This window comes from Zalophus californianus, chromosome 10 (assembly GCF_009762305.2).
Source record: "Zalophus californianus isolate mZalCal1 chromosome 10, mZalCal1.pri.v2, whole genome shotgun sequence".
Lineage (NCBI taxonomy): Eukaryota > Metazoa > Chordata > Mammalia > Carnivora > Otariidae > Zalophus > Zalophus californianus.
The window spans coordinates 11,098,168-11,114,973 of NC_045604.1; the positions used below are offsets into that span (position 1 = coordinate 11,098,168).

At 42.7% G+C, this 16,806-nt stretch overlaps 1 protein-coding gene across 1 annotated transcript in view; it reads left to right on the forward strand.

The window, feature by feature from the left end:
* DUSP10 (dual specificity phosphatase 10) overlaps positions 1-16,604 on the forward strand; it is a 39,376-nt gene extending 22,772 nt beyond the window's left edge. Inside the window, exons 3-4 of the mRNA XM_027613715.2 lie at positions 11,662-12,033; positions 15,337-16,604. Coding sequence (XP_027469516.1) covers positions 11,662-12,033; positions 15,337-15,602 — 638 coding nt within the window. The 3' untranslated portion in view covers positions 15,603-16,604. The remainder of the gene's footprint in view (positions 1-11,661; positions 12,034-15,336) is intronic.
* The last annotated feature ends 202 nt before the right edge of the window (positions 16,605-16,806 follow it).

The window sequence follows — 16,806 nt, forward strand, 5'->3', positions numbered from 1 at the left end:
GGAAAGGAGTGGGCTTCTCCGCTTGCAGCTGGCTCAAGGAACTAAAGTTCTGGAAGGTTCCATGGACTTGATTGTAATGGCCATGCTGGCCCTATAGGCAGCATCCTCATCCTGACCTTGGAATGTCTCTGCCTTGATTTTAAGATATGGTACTGACTTGGTTTGGCTCCCAGGGGCCAGGTTCTCAGGCAGTCCATAGGCTTGGGCGTGGTTCTTCAAAAGTAGGAATTATTTGTATTTTTAACAAGTAAGCTGTATTGGTGATGAAAAGTGGTGCTGTTTTAGTCTGCAAAATACCAGGACTGGGTCACTTAAACAACAGAGGTTTATTTTCTCCCAGTTCTGGGGGCTGAAAGTCTGAGATCTGGGGGCAGGATGGTCAGGTTCTGGTGAGAGTCCTCTTCCTGGTTTGCACACACTCACCTTCTCACTGTGTCCTCGATGGTGGACAGTTGCCAAGCTCTCTGTCTCTTCTTAGAAGGGCACTAAGCTCGTCACAAGGACTCCCTCCACCCCCATGACCTCATCTAAACCTGATGATCTCTCAAAGGCCCCCATCTCCAAATACCACCACATTTTGGAGTGGGGGGGGGTGTCGGGCTTCAACATGTGAATTTGGGGGCGTGGGGTGGGGGACATAGTTCAGTCTTTAGCAGGTACAAAAGATGTATTTTGGGAAAGAAAGGGAGTGATTTTTGCCCAGGTTTTGGAGTAGAGGTAAATCGTACCATCTGGTAAATTAATTTTTCCCCCTTTCTCTCTTGAGCCCCTTTTTTCTTTTCAAACACATAGTAATCCCCTATTATGGACTTCTGAACATTCAGGAACTTCCCGCTGAACTTAGAATAAAATCCTCACTGGGCACCTGGGTGGCTCAGTTGGTTAAGCGACTGCCTTCGGCTCAGGTCATGATCCTGGAGTCCCAGGATCGAGTCCCACATCGGGCTCCCTGCTCAGCAGGGAGTCTGCTTCTCCCTCTGACCCTCTTCCCTCTCGTGCTGTCTGTCTCTCATTCTCTGTTCCTCAAATAAATAAATAAAATCTTTTAAAAAAAAAAAAAAAAAAAAAATAAAATCCTCACTGCTTCATGTCCCTAAGAGGCCCTCTGCAGGGTTCTTTGACCTCTGCTGGTCACTCCCTCCCCCTGCCTGCTCATTAGGCTTCAAACATGGGGCGGGTGTCCTGCCTTGCCAACGGTGTGGTTCTCTCTGCCCTCTACCCCTTTCCCAAACCAGCCAGTCCCTTCTCATCCCCAGGGAGGCTCTCCCTGAACCCCATCTAATTAGTTCCCTCTCGTAGCTCCCAGGAACTGGAGGACACCTCATGGCCCTTATCATAATTAATCATTACCTTTTTCTGTGTGTTTATATGTTTATCATCCATCTCCTCCCACTGGACCCTGACCTGTGGGGAGGGAGAGAGGGAAGGGGCATCTTCAGCACATCACTCAAATGCCAAGAAGTTTGGGTGGGCTTGTTCTTAGATAAAAGAGATTATAAAGGGGAAACATGCTGATATCTCTGGTGTGTCTGTTAAGAGAACCCAGAGGCTTGAGCTGACTGTTTCAGGTGTGCCTTTCTCACTGGGAGCTGGTTGGTCTGTGCTGAGACTTTGGAACGGTTTAGACATGGAGGGTTAAAGGAACAAGAGGGAAATCCGAACTTGGAGGTTTCCAGGGACATAGGGCTAGAACTCCCTCCGGTCCCCCGTTCTTTTCCCTCTACACACCCAGGCTGTATTTTGAGAGGCACCTTTCTTCTTCATGGGAAGCCATTCACACGATTGAATCCCAAAGCCCTGTCGTGAAAAGAAAATAATTACATTCTCTTGCAATTACTGGCATTTTTGGTAGTGGGAGGGAAGCTCATTCCAGAGCCAGGTGGACTCCCTGCGAAAATGAGATTCCACAGGCGGGGCTTCGGACAGAGAGGGAGGCTGAAGGGGGCAACCAGACCCAGCAGGGACAGCGACTCTGGCTCTGCCCAGTCCAGCCAGGCTCGAGGGCAAGGGGGAGGCTTGCCCCAGCCTCTCAGGCAGAGGGGCTGACTCCCAGGAGTCAATGATGCTCACCGCTGCCTTCCGGGTGGTTTTTCTGGAAACCTTCCTGACAGAATGGGGAGAGTGGGTGTCAAGATAGGGTTCTCTGCATTAACGGGACCTCACTATATAGGGGCGGACTGGAGAAGGGGCCTGACCTCTTTTCCCACCCCTACCCTGGATTCTTTAAAAATAGGTTTCAAAAATAATCTGTGGATTCATTGGCAGGCCAAGCATCACACCTGTTTCAGGGAGAATCTCCCCTCTCTTTCTTGTTTCCTTCCCTTATTCTCCTGTAGGGTTTCTGAGGGAGGCAGGGGGAGGCGGGGAGAGGGAGCAAAGGGGAGCTGGCTCTGGAGAAGAGGGGCCAAAGGGTGCTCTCCCTTCAAGTCCCATTGACTCCTGCAAAAACCTGAGGGGGCTCCTGGGGCTGTGGGAACTCTGAAATCTTACAGTTCGAGTCCCACTCACAGAAAAGTCATCTGCTCATTAAAATAACACGTAGCTGTTTGATTGTTGTCTTTGTGGAAAATTACATGACTGTCATCAGCTGTTGCTTCTGGCCCTGCTTTCTGTTCTAATGTAAATACATGAGGTCACAGATTTAAAGAAACAGGCTGTATTTACATCCTTGTGAAGAATCCTCGCCAACCATCCAGCTGTGTTCTTCCAACACGCCCAAATTAAACTTGGGGTATCCTAAACCCTGGTTACCCCTGAAAGCCTTAATGTAGGGGTGGCAGGAGGGGGGGGCATTAGAAGTGCACCTCCCTTCATAGGACAAAGTGCTTTTTTTAGTTCAGTGGAGCTCCAGCAGCAGGCTGAGAGGTAATGGGGTGGGGGGCCTGCTCTGACCTATTCTGCTGTGAGGGCTCTTGGATGCCCGGGGAGGCAACTTCTGAGCTGGGAGGTGCGTGGGGTGCTGGGGACAGAAGGAGAATCTTTGCAGTTTGGACAGAAATGTGCCAGGGACACCTGGGTGGCTCAGTCGGTTGAGCAACTGCCTTCGGCTCAGGTCATGATCCTGGAGTCCCGGGATCGAGTCCCGCATCGGGCTCCCTGCTCGGCGGGGAGTCTGCTTCTCCCTCTGACCCTCTCCCCTCTCGTGCTCTCTATCTCTATCTCATTCTCTCTCTCAAATAAATAAATAAAATCTTTGGAAAAAAAAGAAAAAGAAACGTGCCAGGATCAGCGTTTATTGGAAGGTGTGTGACTAGGGCTTCATTTTCCACTTTTTTAAAATCACGGTTCCTCAGTCATTGGATCTTTCTGATTCAGTTTACTTTTTTGAGGTAACTATTTAGGCAGGGATTTATTAAAAAAAAAATTCTTTCCATTGAGGACACTGCAAAGATTTTTATCAATCAAAGAAGGAAGCACTGTATTTTAAAACAAGAAAGAAGGGCACCCAAACAAGTTAATGATTGAAAATAGCTGTAGAAGTATATAGAGACAAAAATGAAACTGAGAGCTCATTGCAAATTGTACAAAGACTGGGAAAGAGCAAGAGTTGATTTTAGTTCTCAGTATACATTATGGTCAGGTATTAACTTATTTCCAGAATGCTGGATTTTATTAATCTACCACATTGTGGTGGGAGCAATGGGTTGTAATCTGAAGGATACACAAATAAGTAAGTTACTTGAGTTACGATGACTAGACAAGCAATGTTTATTTGGGGTAAGCGTCAGAGGTCTAAATTATGATTTCTGTCCAGCAAAAAATGCAATGAAAGGACTTTATTATTAACTCAAAATTTGAGAAAATTCTAGTATAAACTTTTCAGGAATTTTCTTTGAAACATAACTAAATATCACTTGGTTAGATTAAGTAATATTAAGGGTAAGAAAAAGAGTGACCTATAGTCTGTTATAGGAAGACAGTTTTGTGAGGGCATTCTTTTTTTTTTTTAAGATTTTATTTATTTATTTGAGAGAGAGAAAGCGTGCACAAAAGAGAGCACAAGAAGGGGGAGGGTCAGAGGGAGAAGCAGACTCCCTGCTGAGCAGGGACCCCCCCCCCACCGCCGAAGTGGGGCTTGAACCCCAGACTCCAGGATCATGACCTGAGCTGAAGGCAGTGCTTAACCAACTGAGCCACCCAGAACCACTGTGAAGGGTATTCTTGAAATACTTTCTACCTATGATTTGTCACTAGGTAAAGTAGGCACTGGAGAGATCCTTTTACTTTATCTTTTAATGTTTGTAAATTATTTCCAAAAAGGGATTGATCATCTATCTCAATATCTCTTCCCTGCAGTTGTTCGTATCAAACATATCAACAAACCACCTGTCTTCCTGTGACATTTGGCAAAGCCCTGTGTACTGAGGGATTTAAATAAGACTATTCCTGCTCTCCAAGAACCAAAGTTCTATTAAAGCTTTTAATTTAGATATACATAGGAAGAAAAATACAAAAAAATGAGGAAATATTGAAAGTGCAGTTTTAGCTGTGAAGCGACGTTGCATGTGTTCATATTACAGATGCTTAAACTAAGATTTTATACAGTGACCCCGAGCAAAATTTTGAACATCTCAACTAATTGGGGAATTATAAGTATAGAAAAGTTACACACACACACACACACACACACACACACACACACACACACACAATTTTTCTATATTTCTATTTCTAAAATTTCTAGAAATATATGTGTTGTGTGTGTGTGTGTATGTGTGTGTGTGTGTGTGTGTGTGTGTGTGTATACGTATCTCCAGAAAATTTGCCAGGAATGCATTTATGTGTAGTTGATCACCCTATGTATCTTCCCTCTATTGAAATCTTAGAACATGAATAACTAAATATAAGGAAGTTTCCAGGGGAGACCATCAGCCACCAGACCTAGCCCCCATTCTGTGTGCCATTTCCTCTTGCATTGGTGGAGTCTAAGCTGGGACCCAACAGCACTGAATATGACCTTTACAAGAGCAGGGCTGTAGGCAGTGTGCCCTGTGGCCTCTGCTTTGGCACTCTTTCCCTTGCTTGGGACTGGTGCTAGCAGATGTTCTTTTCTTCATGTCTCTGAACCAACTGTACCTTCCTTCAAGCTCAACCCCCAACTCTTACCGCGCCAGAGCATGGTCATCCTCCGGCACCTGACCACCCAGGGTACTCCTTATCTTTGTGGACCCACGGACAATTCTTATCCAAATAGCTATGGGGTTTGAATACCTTCTGAAAGATACCAGGATGGATATTTTACCAGTAGTTTCACTGAATCATTACAAGAGACCTGAGTAGTCGTATTCCCATTTTATACTTAAGGAAAAGTAGTCCAGAAACACCCAGTAACTTTCAGAAGGCCACACTGCTGGCTTGTGGCTGAGCCACTATTCTGAATCAAGGCAAAGCTTTCCCCCTGCTGCCTTATATATCATAGACTGCCTTCTAGAGTTGGCTTTAATATATCTGTAGATAACTTGTTATCTCCTATCAAAGAGACCAGAGAATTTAAAAACAACAACAACAAAAAACCCACGAGGCAACATAGATATATCTCCCTGGAACATTAACACTATTTGCCCAAATCATCAGTACGTGCTTGGTTGGATTCAAGATCCTGATGTTGTTAAGATTAAGCTTAATGACACCTCTTTGCTTATGTCTTTTCACACGTTGGACATTTCACATGTAAACGATGAAATGACATGACTGTAGGGATCACAGGGAGACTCATCACTGACTCATGATCCCACTGACCGAACTGCTGGACCCAGCCTCTCAAATCTCTCTCTTCCTTGGGTAATAAAAGTGTTTCCTAATCCCTTTGTTTCTTCCTATAGCTACTGACACAGCGCTTTCACTTGACTCATCCTCTCTCTTTAATATAGCCGCCCCACACGTTGCCTGGGGACAGGATCGTAACACAGTTTAGGGGATACCACCTGGCCCTGGACTTGAAATCATTCCTACTATAAAATATATTCTGTGGGCTATAAAGGCAATTCCATGTAAAGCAAGCAGGAACAGTATCCTGTATGGATTTAGCTGCTATCCCAAATATTTCTCCTGTGAAGGCGGGTGATTTTCTGCCTTGAAAAGTATGATGTCACCATGACCCCGTCTTTGAGCATTGCAGCACAGGAATCATGGCGTCCCCTCCAGTTTATCCAGGCTTTGTTTCTTCCACAAGAATCCTTACGTATATAGAATCTTGAGAGTCTGCTTTGATGCACTGCAGTTTCCACGGGGGACCCACAAAATAGGATCCTCTAGGGCCCATTTTACACCAGTATCTCTCCCCTTGGTAGTAATAATATCAATTCATGTAGCATTTTATCCATGTTAAGAGGCCTAGGAAATAGACACCAGGGTTAACTACATAATGTGGATGTGGAAACAGAGGGGCAGGGATATTAAATAATTTGCCCAAGGTAGCACATCTAGTTAGTGATGGCAGCCAGGATTTTAAAACCAAGCCATCTGTGACTCCAGAGTCTGTGTTCTTAGCCACTATCATCAAAGTACGGTTTTACTTTATTTTTTTATCATTTTAAAAATGTTTTAAAAGATTTTATTTATTTATTTGACAGAGAGAGACACAGCAAGAGAGGGAACACAAGCAGGGTCGGGAGCGGGAGAGGGAGAAGCAGACTCCCTGCTGAGCAGGGAGCCCGATGTGGGGCTCGATCCCAGGACTCTGGGATCATGACCTGAGCCGAAGGCAGATGCTTAACAACTGAGCCACCCAGGCGCCCCAGTACTGTTTTACTTTAAAAGACTGTTCACCCAGGCTTACCCAGTTGGTTGAGCGTCTAACTCTTGATTTCAGCTGAGGTCATGATCTCAGGGTTGTGAGATTGAGCCCCACGTCGGGCTCCGTGCTCAGCGCGGAGTCTGCTGGAGATTCTCTCTCTCTTTCTCTCTCTGTCCCTCCCCTTGCTCGCACTCTCTCTCTTTCTCTAAAATAAATAAATAAATCTTTTTAAAAAAAATTAAAAAAATAAAAGTCTAGTCACCCACTAAGAGAAAGTAGACAACAAAAGGGGGTGTTCGGTATGCTCACAGCAAGTTGGTAGAGAAGAGTTGCATTTTCATTCCCTGTACCTCTCTTTGGGGGTTCATTCCATTTGCTGGCCTTCAGTGAGAGTTTTCCTGACATTTCTGGAGAGTGCTCACTTTCCAGCTTCGCATGAAACCAAAAAACGTGTGTGCGACAGTGCTGTCCATCTTCAGAATATGAAAATCTCTGGCTTATAGATTCCATATTTGGACATGGTTCTTTCCTTTGCCACCCAAAGAGCTGCTTCTGAATCACATTACAGAAGGCTCTGCTGTTTCTGGGACTGCAAAACCGCCAAGCAGGAGCTGAAACCGATCTACAGAGAGTTTCCCACTAAAACTAGACTCCATTGCTTCAGTGGGTCTGTCGCCGTACTGTTGGAAGAAACTGGGACTTACATTTCTACATGTTTTTCTTTAGGGGTGGAATCTTCCTTGTTGTTCCCATTCAGAATCAAAGTGCTGACCATGCTAATTTTGTCAGAGAACACAGTTTTGAGATAAGGTTGGAAATGTTTGCCCCCAGCAATGTTGCTCATGCCTTGAAAATATTTGCACTGTGACTGCAAGCAATCGTGTGCGTAAGAAGATGGCTCAGCCTGGTGGTGACAAGGACAGGGGGGAGGGATGGGTCAAGAGCCATTTTATTTAAAACATACTCCTCTTCTGGAAAAAACAAACAAACAAACCCCCCCCAAAACCAAAACAACAACAACAACAAAAAACAACCACACAGGAATTCAAAAAATATGCAGTTTTTACTGGGGAAGCGAGGGCAAACAAATGAAATCAGATCTATTGTTTAGGGAAGGATAGGGAGCTGCAGCTTTCTTTAGGATAAAAATATATTATTTAAGTGTTAAAACTGCTCAGGTACATTGGTCCCTAGCTCTTTTTAAATAAAATATTAAAACTAATGTGTGGTGATTAACATAATAAAATAAAATAAAAAGTAAAAACTCTGGAATATTAGCTTACTGATCATTTAGAGTCTTTATATTAAGCAAAAGAAATTTTTTTTTAGATCTTTCAAATAGCAGCTTTCTGAAGTAATGAAAACAAAAAAAGTGCTTACCATGGATAGATGTTGTTTCAAAATACTTTATTTTTACTAACCAGTCTAATCCTCAAAATGGGAGTGTGAGGTAGGTACGATTATTGTCCCTGTTTTATATCTGGGGAAACTGAGGAACCAGGAGCTAAGAAATTTTACTCAGGGTCTGGTACCTGGTGTCGCCAGGGCTGGGACTCAAAGCCAAGCCATCTGGCCTGAGAACCACTGCATGGCACTTAGGGTTCTCACGGACTGCAGTGTGGACGGATCAAAGGGCGATGAGGGCAAGTGCTGATAGCAGGGTAAGAAGACATTGTTTATCAAATGCCTGGTTATATATCAGCATGTTTACACAGGCTGTCCATACCACAACTCTATGCGTAGGTGACATTATGCCCACTTTACAGATCAGTAAACCGAAGCTTAGTGAAGGACGATGATTTGCACCAGGACTCACAGCTCTTATGGGGCAGAATCAGCATTGCAGCCTGGGTCTGTCTGCCTCTAACATGGGTTCTTAATCACCAGCTACTTTGTCTCTACCTCACTTGTTAGTTATCCTGTTAGAAGGCTCTTACGTAGTAATAAGGAACAGGACATAATCAAAGCTCCTCATTAAGTGATCAGACGGTTTAGCCGCTAGTGGGTTAGGGCGGGGGGAAGGTGGTTGGAAGAGAAAACCATATTAGCCTTAGTGTGCCCACCCCTCCTTCCCCAGCTTCTAATTCCAATCCCCTAAGAGAAGAAAACCATCTTCCCTGCAGACATCGCTCTAAAAAACCACCATTGTGAGATTCGACTGGTTGATTTTGTTTGAAGCTCCATCCCGGGAGAATTGCGTGGCTGCTGTGGGTGGATTTGCATGACCCTTAGTGAGAACTGATGCCTACGCTGGTCAGCTGACCGGCAAGTGAACAGGAGACTGTTTCTTCATGCCCTTCAAGGAGAATTTCCCTGTCCAACTCATGTATTTGAGTTATAATATTTCCTTTTTTATCCTCTCCATCTCCAAATATTCTATGAGCAGAGTTCCGGCATGGCTTAAACATACAATGTACATGTGGTTTTGCACATGAGCACCCCCTGGGATTCAGAACATTCTGTGTCTGTCTGTCTCAAATTCCCTTCTCCCCTCCCCCATGTTGTTTCCCCCCATTAGGCAAATGGAAGGCCCATGCCACCTGTTAGCATTACATCATTGGTTCCCCAGAACACAGTTGCACCAAAGGCCTTAAACAAAGTAGTTCTTCTTGTATTGTTTGTACTCAAAGAGCTGATATCATGCCAACTGATGTCATTGTATGTCTTTGTGTAACTGCTATGGCAACTGGGCAGGTGGGGAGCCTCCAGCTGATGTCATGGGGAAAGGAGGTGTAGAGACAGAATTTTAAAAAGCTGTATGCTGCTTTTTTCTGTGTGTGGGTTTTTTTTTTTGGCATGCATTTTTTTTTTTTTAAACTAGCTGCTTTTAAGACAAATTACAGCTTGAGTACCCTAAATAAGAACAGACAAAAGTTCCCCCCCCCAACCCCTTAGGGACTTCTTTTGAATTTATTTTGTTGTTCTTTCCTCTCATCTTATATGAAAAAGTGTAACCACTGCCTTTCTCTTAAGGGAAAAAAAAAAGTGAATTAGGGTCCCATCACAAAATCAGTGTGAATTGTTTACTTGGATTTTATGGAGGCAAAGCTGAGCGGATTTAAAAATAACTCTTTAAAGTCTCTTTCGTGGGGTTTGTAATGGTGATGGTGGGTAATTTCAATTTTTTTTAGAAAGTAGTGACTACTGAAATCTTTCTGGTTTTCCATTTCTTCTGTCTACTTTAAAAATAATCTCTTAGGGCCCAGACAAACTTTTTAATCATGATTTCATAGCAGAGTAAACTAGTGATATGTAAAGGCAGAGTTTAATTCTAGAATCCATTAAAATGAATTTATAGCTCCTGTTTTTCTTTTCAAAAAGCAAAGGTAGGGTTTTGCACTTACTGATGGATGCAGTGAGTGACCATAATATTACCCTCTTTGAATGATCTTTGTGTCACCGCTGGACCTTAATGAAAATACGACTTGCTCAGTCGTCACGCCTAGCTGGCTGTGTACTGGGCGAGCACAGCCCTGAGAGTTGGTCTAGGTTATAGTCTGGAGCTTCCTGCTGTAGATGCCAAAGATGAGACTTGAAATGGGGAAAGGCTTATGTTACGTTCAGAAACTAGTGGACAGATAGACTTCCTGTCTTTATTTCAACACAATCGTATCCTGTCCACGCTTTGTGTTTTCCGGTCTTATCTCCTAAAACTATCAGGACAGTTGTAGGACGTCTATCAGAGAGCATAAATGTTGTGTTCTGGAGGCTTTCAGCTTATAGGAAGTCTCTAACTTCCCCCTCCTTTCAAAAGGAAGGCTAAGGTAATATGAGAAATAGAGCCCACTTGGTGGGAATAGTATCAACTCAGATTTCCTGGCCCTTATATGTACATTGTGTCATTTGACCCTCCTGATAATCCTTTGGGTTTATGCATGTGTGTGATACATCTAATAAATATTAAAAGAAAAATTTAAATAATAAACTGTGATCCATAAATTTCCTACCTTAAACAAGTGCTCTTTTTTGCATGGTCCTTTAGTTTTTGATCACATGTATGATGAATGTTTTTGAATTGGCTTTGTTTCATTTAACATTAAATATAGAAATATTTTCTTTGTTTCCATATTCCTTTCATAACTTTTAATGGCTTCATAATATTCCATTGGATGAATATAATAACTTTTCTTTTTTTAAAATTTGTTTTGGTCCTTGGCCTTTTCTGTAAAACAGATAATGCTATAGTAAACCTCTTTGTACATCTAGCTAGGTATCTTTGGTTAGATCACTTTCTTAAGCTATATTCCCCAAAATGATGCTGCACTTGTTGATGGGGAGGTTTGCACACTTTGCCTGTATTCATTCAGTCTAGACTTCCAACCACACTAAAAGGTAGATGCTATTACCCTCATCTTACAGATGGGAAACCAAAAGCACAGAGAGAGAAATTAACTTGCTTAAGTCACAGAGCCAAGAAGTTGTGTTACTGGGACTATAGCCAAGGTAATCTGGGTCTTCCAAGGTCCTTGTCCACAGCCGCTCTTGTGTATTGGGAGCAAACTTGTCTTTCTGGGTGAGGTCAGCTTATGGAAGAGTGCAAGACATGCCTACAGTGCCCGAGGAGGTCGACCATGCTTTCCTTGGCTCCCAAAGTACAAGGTTCCTATGTAGGCCACTGAGCATATGGCTCTTTGAGGCAGATCAAATCTGCTGCTGGTAAAATTGCCTGGTGCTACAAATGAACTCTTTCCAGGGGAACATGCCACAGTTTGCGTAAAGAGCCACATTGCCAAAGGACCACATGCAGTGAGATCCTCTGAAGCTTGTCCTGGATCCCCAAATGGCCTTGCGTTTTTGTTCTGATATTATTTTTAAATACGTGCACCTGCAGGAATGCACACTTATGTCTCTGGGGATAGTGGCCTTTTCTGCCAGCTCTGAAGTTCTAGGGATGGTCATTGTCACTTTCTCTGTGTTTGCTCCAGGTGGACTTAGCAGTTTTAAGCAGAACCATGAAAACCTCTGTGACAACTCCCTCCAGCTCCAAGAATGCCGAGAGGTGGGGGGCGGCGCATCTGCAGCCTCGAGCATGCTACCTCAGTCCATCCCCACCACCCCTGACATCGAGAATGCAGAGCTGACGCCCATCTTGCCCTTCCTGTTCCTTGGCAATGAGCAGGACGCTCAGGACCTGGACACGATGCAGCGGCTGAACATCGGCTACGTCATCAATGTCACCACTCACCTGCCCCTCTACCACTACGAGAAAGGCCTGTTCAACTACAAGAGGCTGCCGGCTACTGACAGTAACAAGCAGAACCTGCGGCAATACTTTGAAGAGGCATTTGAGTTCATTGGTAACTATCTCCCAAGGGGACTTCTGGTCTTCCACCTTCCTTTCCCCTCTGGCTTTTGCTTTGATATCAAGCCTAAAGTTTATGCCTGCATTGCAGAAAAGCTGCTCTGAGGTGTTTTCAGGCTCTGCCACCTGGTGCTGCCAAAGTGTTCTTCTAAGTCACAGCCCGTTGAACAAATGCATGGGAGACCCTGGGATGGGTGTAAAGAAACAGTGATTCCGTTTGGTGGGGAAATCCATGTCCCTCTAGTTCTCAATGAAAAGGTGTTAGGGAAGAGCATGGATATGTTTTGTCCCAGAATTTCAAAAGAAGTAATCAAGAAGAAAGCAATGGAGGCCAGAGCGGCTGCTGCTGTGGCTATCTGGTCTACCATGTCTGTCGGACCTTGCGAGAGGTAAAATACAGGGAAGACGACACCATCTCCAAACTCACCCATGCCTCCCTTACGTTGGGCTAAATTAATCTGCAGTTGGTATAGCTTCTTTACACGAGGTTGAGGCAAAGGTGGCATTTGCTGAAAGGCTGCTTCTAAAGAATGTTTTTCAGTAAAACAGTGCTGTTGTGAACATCTTTACATGTCAGTCACATCAATGAAGAGGAGACAGGAGCAGAGGGCTGTGTTGTTTTTCCCTTCTACTTGCTTTGTCTCAGTTCTTAAACACTGGGTAGCAGAAGGGTGTGAATATGAGCGTTAGTGAGATGGTACTAGATTTCATAGGACTTGCTCCAAACTCGCTAAAGTAGGAAAGATCAGGTTGTGTAGCCTGAGTAGTTCCCAGGGAGGGGAAAATCTAACAACAACAGACTTTAATCTCCAGAAGGAAGTAACTGCCAGCCTAACCCTAATCCTAACTTTAACTTTTGCTGCTTCTATAGCCTCGAATTGTTTTAAGGCTCAAATTATTATTTGGGGGGAACACCAGGCACCTAGTAGACACTCAATTTTTTTTTTCAAGTGACAACAACCTTCATTACCACAAAAAGGTGATCAGTACTTTTCCTAAATATTGTAGCAGATTGTTACTGGCCAAGGTCCCAGGAAGAATGCACTCATGTTTGGTGCTCCTTTATCAGAAAAAAGGGCTTGAGTCTGGTGGATTTGCTGTAGACTTGGCAGTTCTGCTCATGTCACCCAGCTGTTTTCCTTGCTAATTGTGCCTTCAGTGCAGGACCATGGACTACTCAGTCTGGAAGGAAAGTCTGGGTGGTCACTGAACTCAGAAAAATAAAGTGACTTCTCCAAGATTGTAAGAATTTTAGAGTCAGAAGGGAGCAGAATGCAAGGCTCTTGACTCTGAGATAGGGGCCTTTCTATCTTTGCTGGGGCAAAGTTCCCAATGCTCTGTTAGTTCCGGAATGGCAACATTTGTGGATGCAAAGACACCTTAGATTCTTTATTAATGATATTTGAATCAAACCTTGAGCCCCGAGGAAGAAACATTTGTCACCAAGTAGATGAGGAACTTTCTGGTTGATATATGATGTTATGACTGCAATTTTATCTGACTTAATCCCAGCTTGGGGAAGTTAAGAGATTGTTTTCCGTTTAATGAGTAGCATCAGGCATGCTTGTCCCAACAGGATTTCAAGCAAGGCACCTGCATTCCTTACAGGTTATTCAGGCTTATCTGATTTTTTTAGAAGGAAAACAAAACAAGTAACAAATAGCATTTAACCTGAAGAACAATTCAGCATCATAGCCTGCATAGGCACAATGTTATTTTCATTGTTATATCATTAGATAAACTGAAATAGTATGGTCTAGCTTTAGGGGAAGCAGCAGTTTTTGTAACCATAATGACATTTACAGAGAGTCTAATAATATAAACTAAGCAGAGTGTATGTTTAGGGTTTAACTATGCCAATTTATTTATTCCTGAATTGGATGATATTCCCATATTCCCTGAGCCTTGTTAGTGAGTATTACTCCCATTATGTAGACAGAGGGGTGAAGCTCTGGGGAGTTAAGTGACTCAGACCTGATTACTCATCTAGTGTGTAGTGGAACCAGTGGTCCAACCTAGCACTTTGCAGCTCATCTTCCTATCACCATGCCTCTCAGTCTTGGTGTGGAGGTCAGTAAATAGTGTGTGCTGAAGAGAAGAAATTGCAAAAGGGAAATTCTTTCTTCAGATACTTTTATCTATGAGAAACAAGCTTAATTCATAGATTTTTAAGATGGAATTTTGCATGATGTTTCTTTTCTCGATCCACTGGTGGGTAGCCAGTAGAACTAGTTTAAGTTAGGGGCACCTGACTGACTCAGTTGGAAGAGCATGCAACTCTTGATCTCTGGGTCGTGAGTTCGAGCCCTACATTGGGTGTAGAGATTACTTAAATAAATAAATAAACTAAAAAAAAAAAGTGGTTTAAGTTAGATCACTCCTCCTTACTCCCCGGCCGTACTCTTCATCTACTTGATATTCCTTCAGGGATTCTTTCTATGGGACGCCTTTTAGTCTAGAAGTGTCATTAAGAATCTATTTAGGCAGTGCCCATAAGCCACTCCCCTGAGCTTCTAATGTATCTGAAAACTTATAAAATACTGCTTCTTTCAGTTGCTCTGATTTCTGCGCCATCACTAGAATTCCTCCGTCTTTGTCATCACCGCTGTGTTGGAACAGCAGACTCAGATGTGGGGAGGTTGGACAGTTCAGATATAGGTGACGCCTTGTGCCTGATAACTGCAAGTCTTTAGCTACATTTGCAATAATAGGTTATTCTGGTATGAAGCCGAACATCGCAACTTTCTGGTTGGGTTTTTTTTCTTTAACCTCAGAGTTTAGTAAGACTGAAATCCTTAATCCATTTAATACCAGTTCCTGTACAGAGCAATTCCATAATGTAAAGAAAGAAATGGTTTTTTCTCTATCACAGCTGGGAGAGACATTGTTAACAGCACTAGTTTTGATAAGCCACACAACCTAGTGATTGGAATTAACATCCTTTATCAAAAGGGTCTACTTAATCAGTGGCTTGCTTAACATGGAAGTTAACTGTGTTGGCTGCAATAAGTTGAAGTGAACTGTTACTATGAATGATTCCTTCCCCTACTCCCCTCTTTAAATGGAGAAATGTAAATTCTTATTCATGCTAATATTGCTTTTAGCCAGTTCTGGAGGTTGCAACCATAAGTCTACACAATTAACTAGTAAATTATACTTAGCTTTAAAGCCATTTGAATTTATTTATTTTTTTCTCTCTCTACAAAATATAACATTGTCAAGTCTGGATAAAAGCTAATCTCTCTTTTTCCATCTCTTTCTTCCTTCCTGCACCTCTTGGCTTTCTCCCTTTTCCCAGAGGAAGCTCACCAGTGTGGGAAAGGGCTTCTCATCCATTGCCAGGCGGGGGTGTCCCGTTCTGCCACCATCGTCATTGCGTACTTGATGAAGCACACTCGGATGACCATGACTGATGCTTATAAATTTGTCAAAGGCAAACGACCAATTATTTCCCCAAACCTTAACTTCATGGGGCAATTACTGGAGTTTGAGGAAGACCTGAACAACGGTGTGACACCGCGAATTCTTACACCAAAGCTGATGGGCGTGGAAACGGTCGTCTGACAAAAGTCTGGATGGAAAGGATTACTCGTCTCCATTAAGAGACGAAGAGAAAGAAGGATGGATTCTTTCTTTTTTCCTTTTTCTTTCTTTCTTCTCCTTCTTTTTTTTTAGATGGGGTAAAGTTTGTGAATGGAAACAAAACTTGTTTAAAAACTTTTTATTTTTCACAAGTGTGAGAAGAATTTATCTTTTGATGCCGTTGAGATTTCCTTCCCACGAACTGATAAAGCAGGGAGGCTAAAGGAGTAATTTTTTTAAGCCAACAATAAAAATATAATAAAACTTGTTTCTTCCCCTTTTCCTTTTAAGCTATTTGTAGAGTTTATGATTAAATAGTCTGTGCAGGTTCATAGACCGAAGATACTACAACTTACACAAATTAAAAAGAACCAAAAGTAAGAGACAGAAAAGACATTGAATCACGAAGGCCCGAGAGCTGCCTGGGCCGTCCACACAGGAAACAAAAACCCAACCAAACCAAGCCCTGTTGTACTCACTGGTGCAAAGAGAAAATCAGGGCAGCTTAAGTGGTCTAAGAACCCTTCACATTCTTTAAAGAGACAAAAGATACTGTTGATTTTGTGTGTTTCATACTCGGGATTATTTCCCCCCTCTCTGGGTTTAAGAGATTTTTTTTTGAAATAGCGAGGAACTGACAATTATACCATATGCCTTCACTGGCTTCTTGTGCAATAATACGGTGTTTTGAGTGTGCAAACAAGTTAGAGCTGGCAGCCGAATAATAGACAAATAGTGCAAATTTGCCAGCTTGGAGATCGAAAGGAATTCAATAAAAATCAATTACTTTCCTTCCCACCTTTTTCCTTTAATTTTTTTTTTTGATTTGATTCTGGTTACAGTGCCATAAACCTTGTTACATATGTATATCAGACTGTAAAAAAAAAAAAGACAAAAATTTATTTAAAAATATTTTTCGCAAAAAAAAAAACCAACTTGATGTGTTTCTGTTGATTGTGTAAAAATTTATTTTCATTATATAAATGAAACTCATTTGGGGACGTGTCTTTTTTCCTCCTGTTTTCCTCAAGTCAGGTTCAAGCATCTCTTACCTCTGGTAACTTGTACATGTAACATACGTGGAAATACACACGTGTTTTTATGGGGGAAAGAGAGATGAGGAAGGGAAAATATTCTCTGTTCTCAGCGTGATTCAGAGAGAATAAGCAAGGAAACCAAAGAGCTC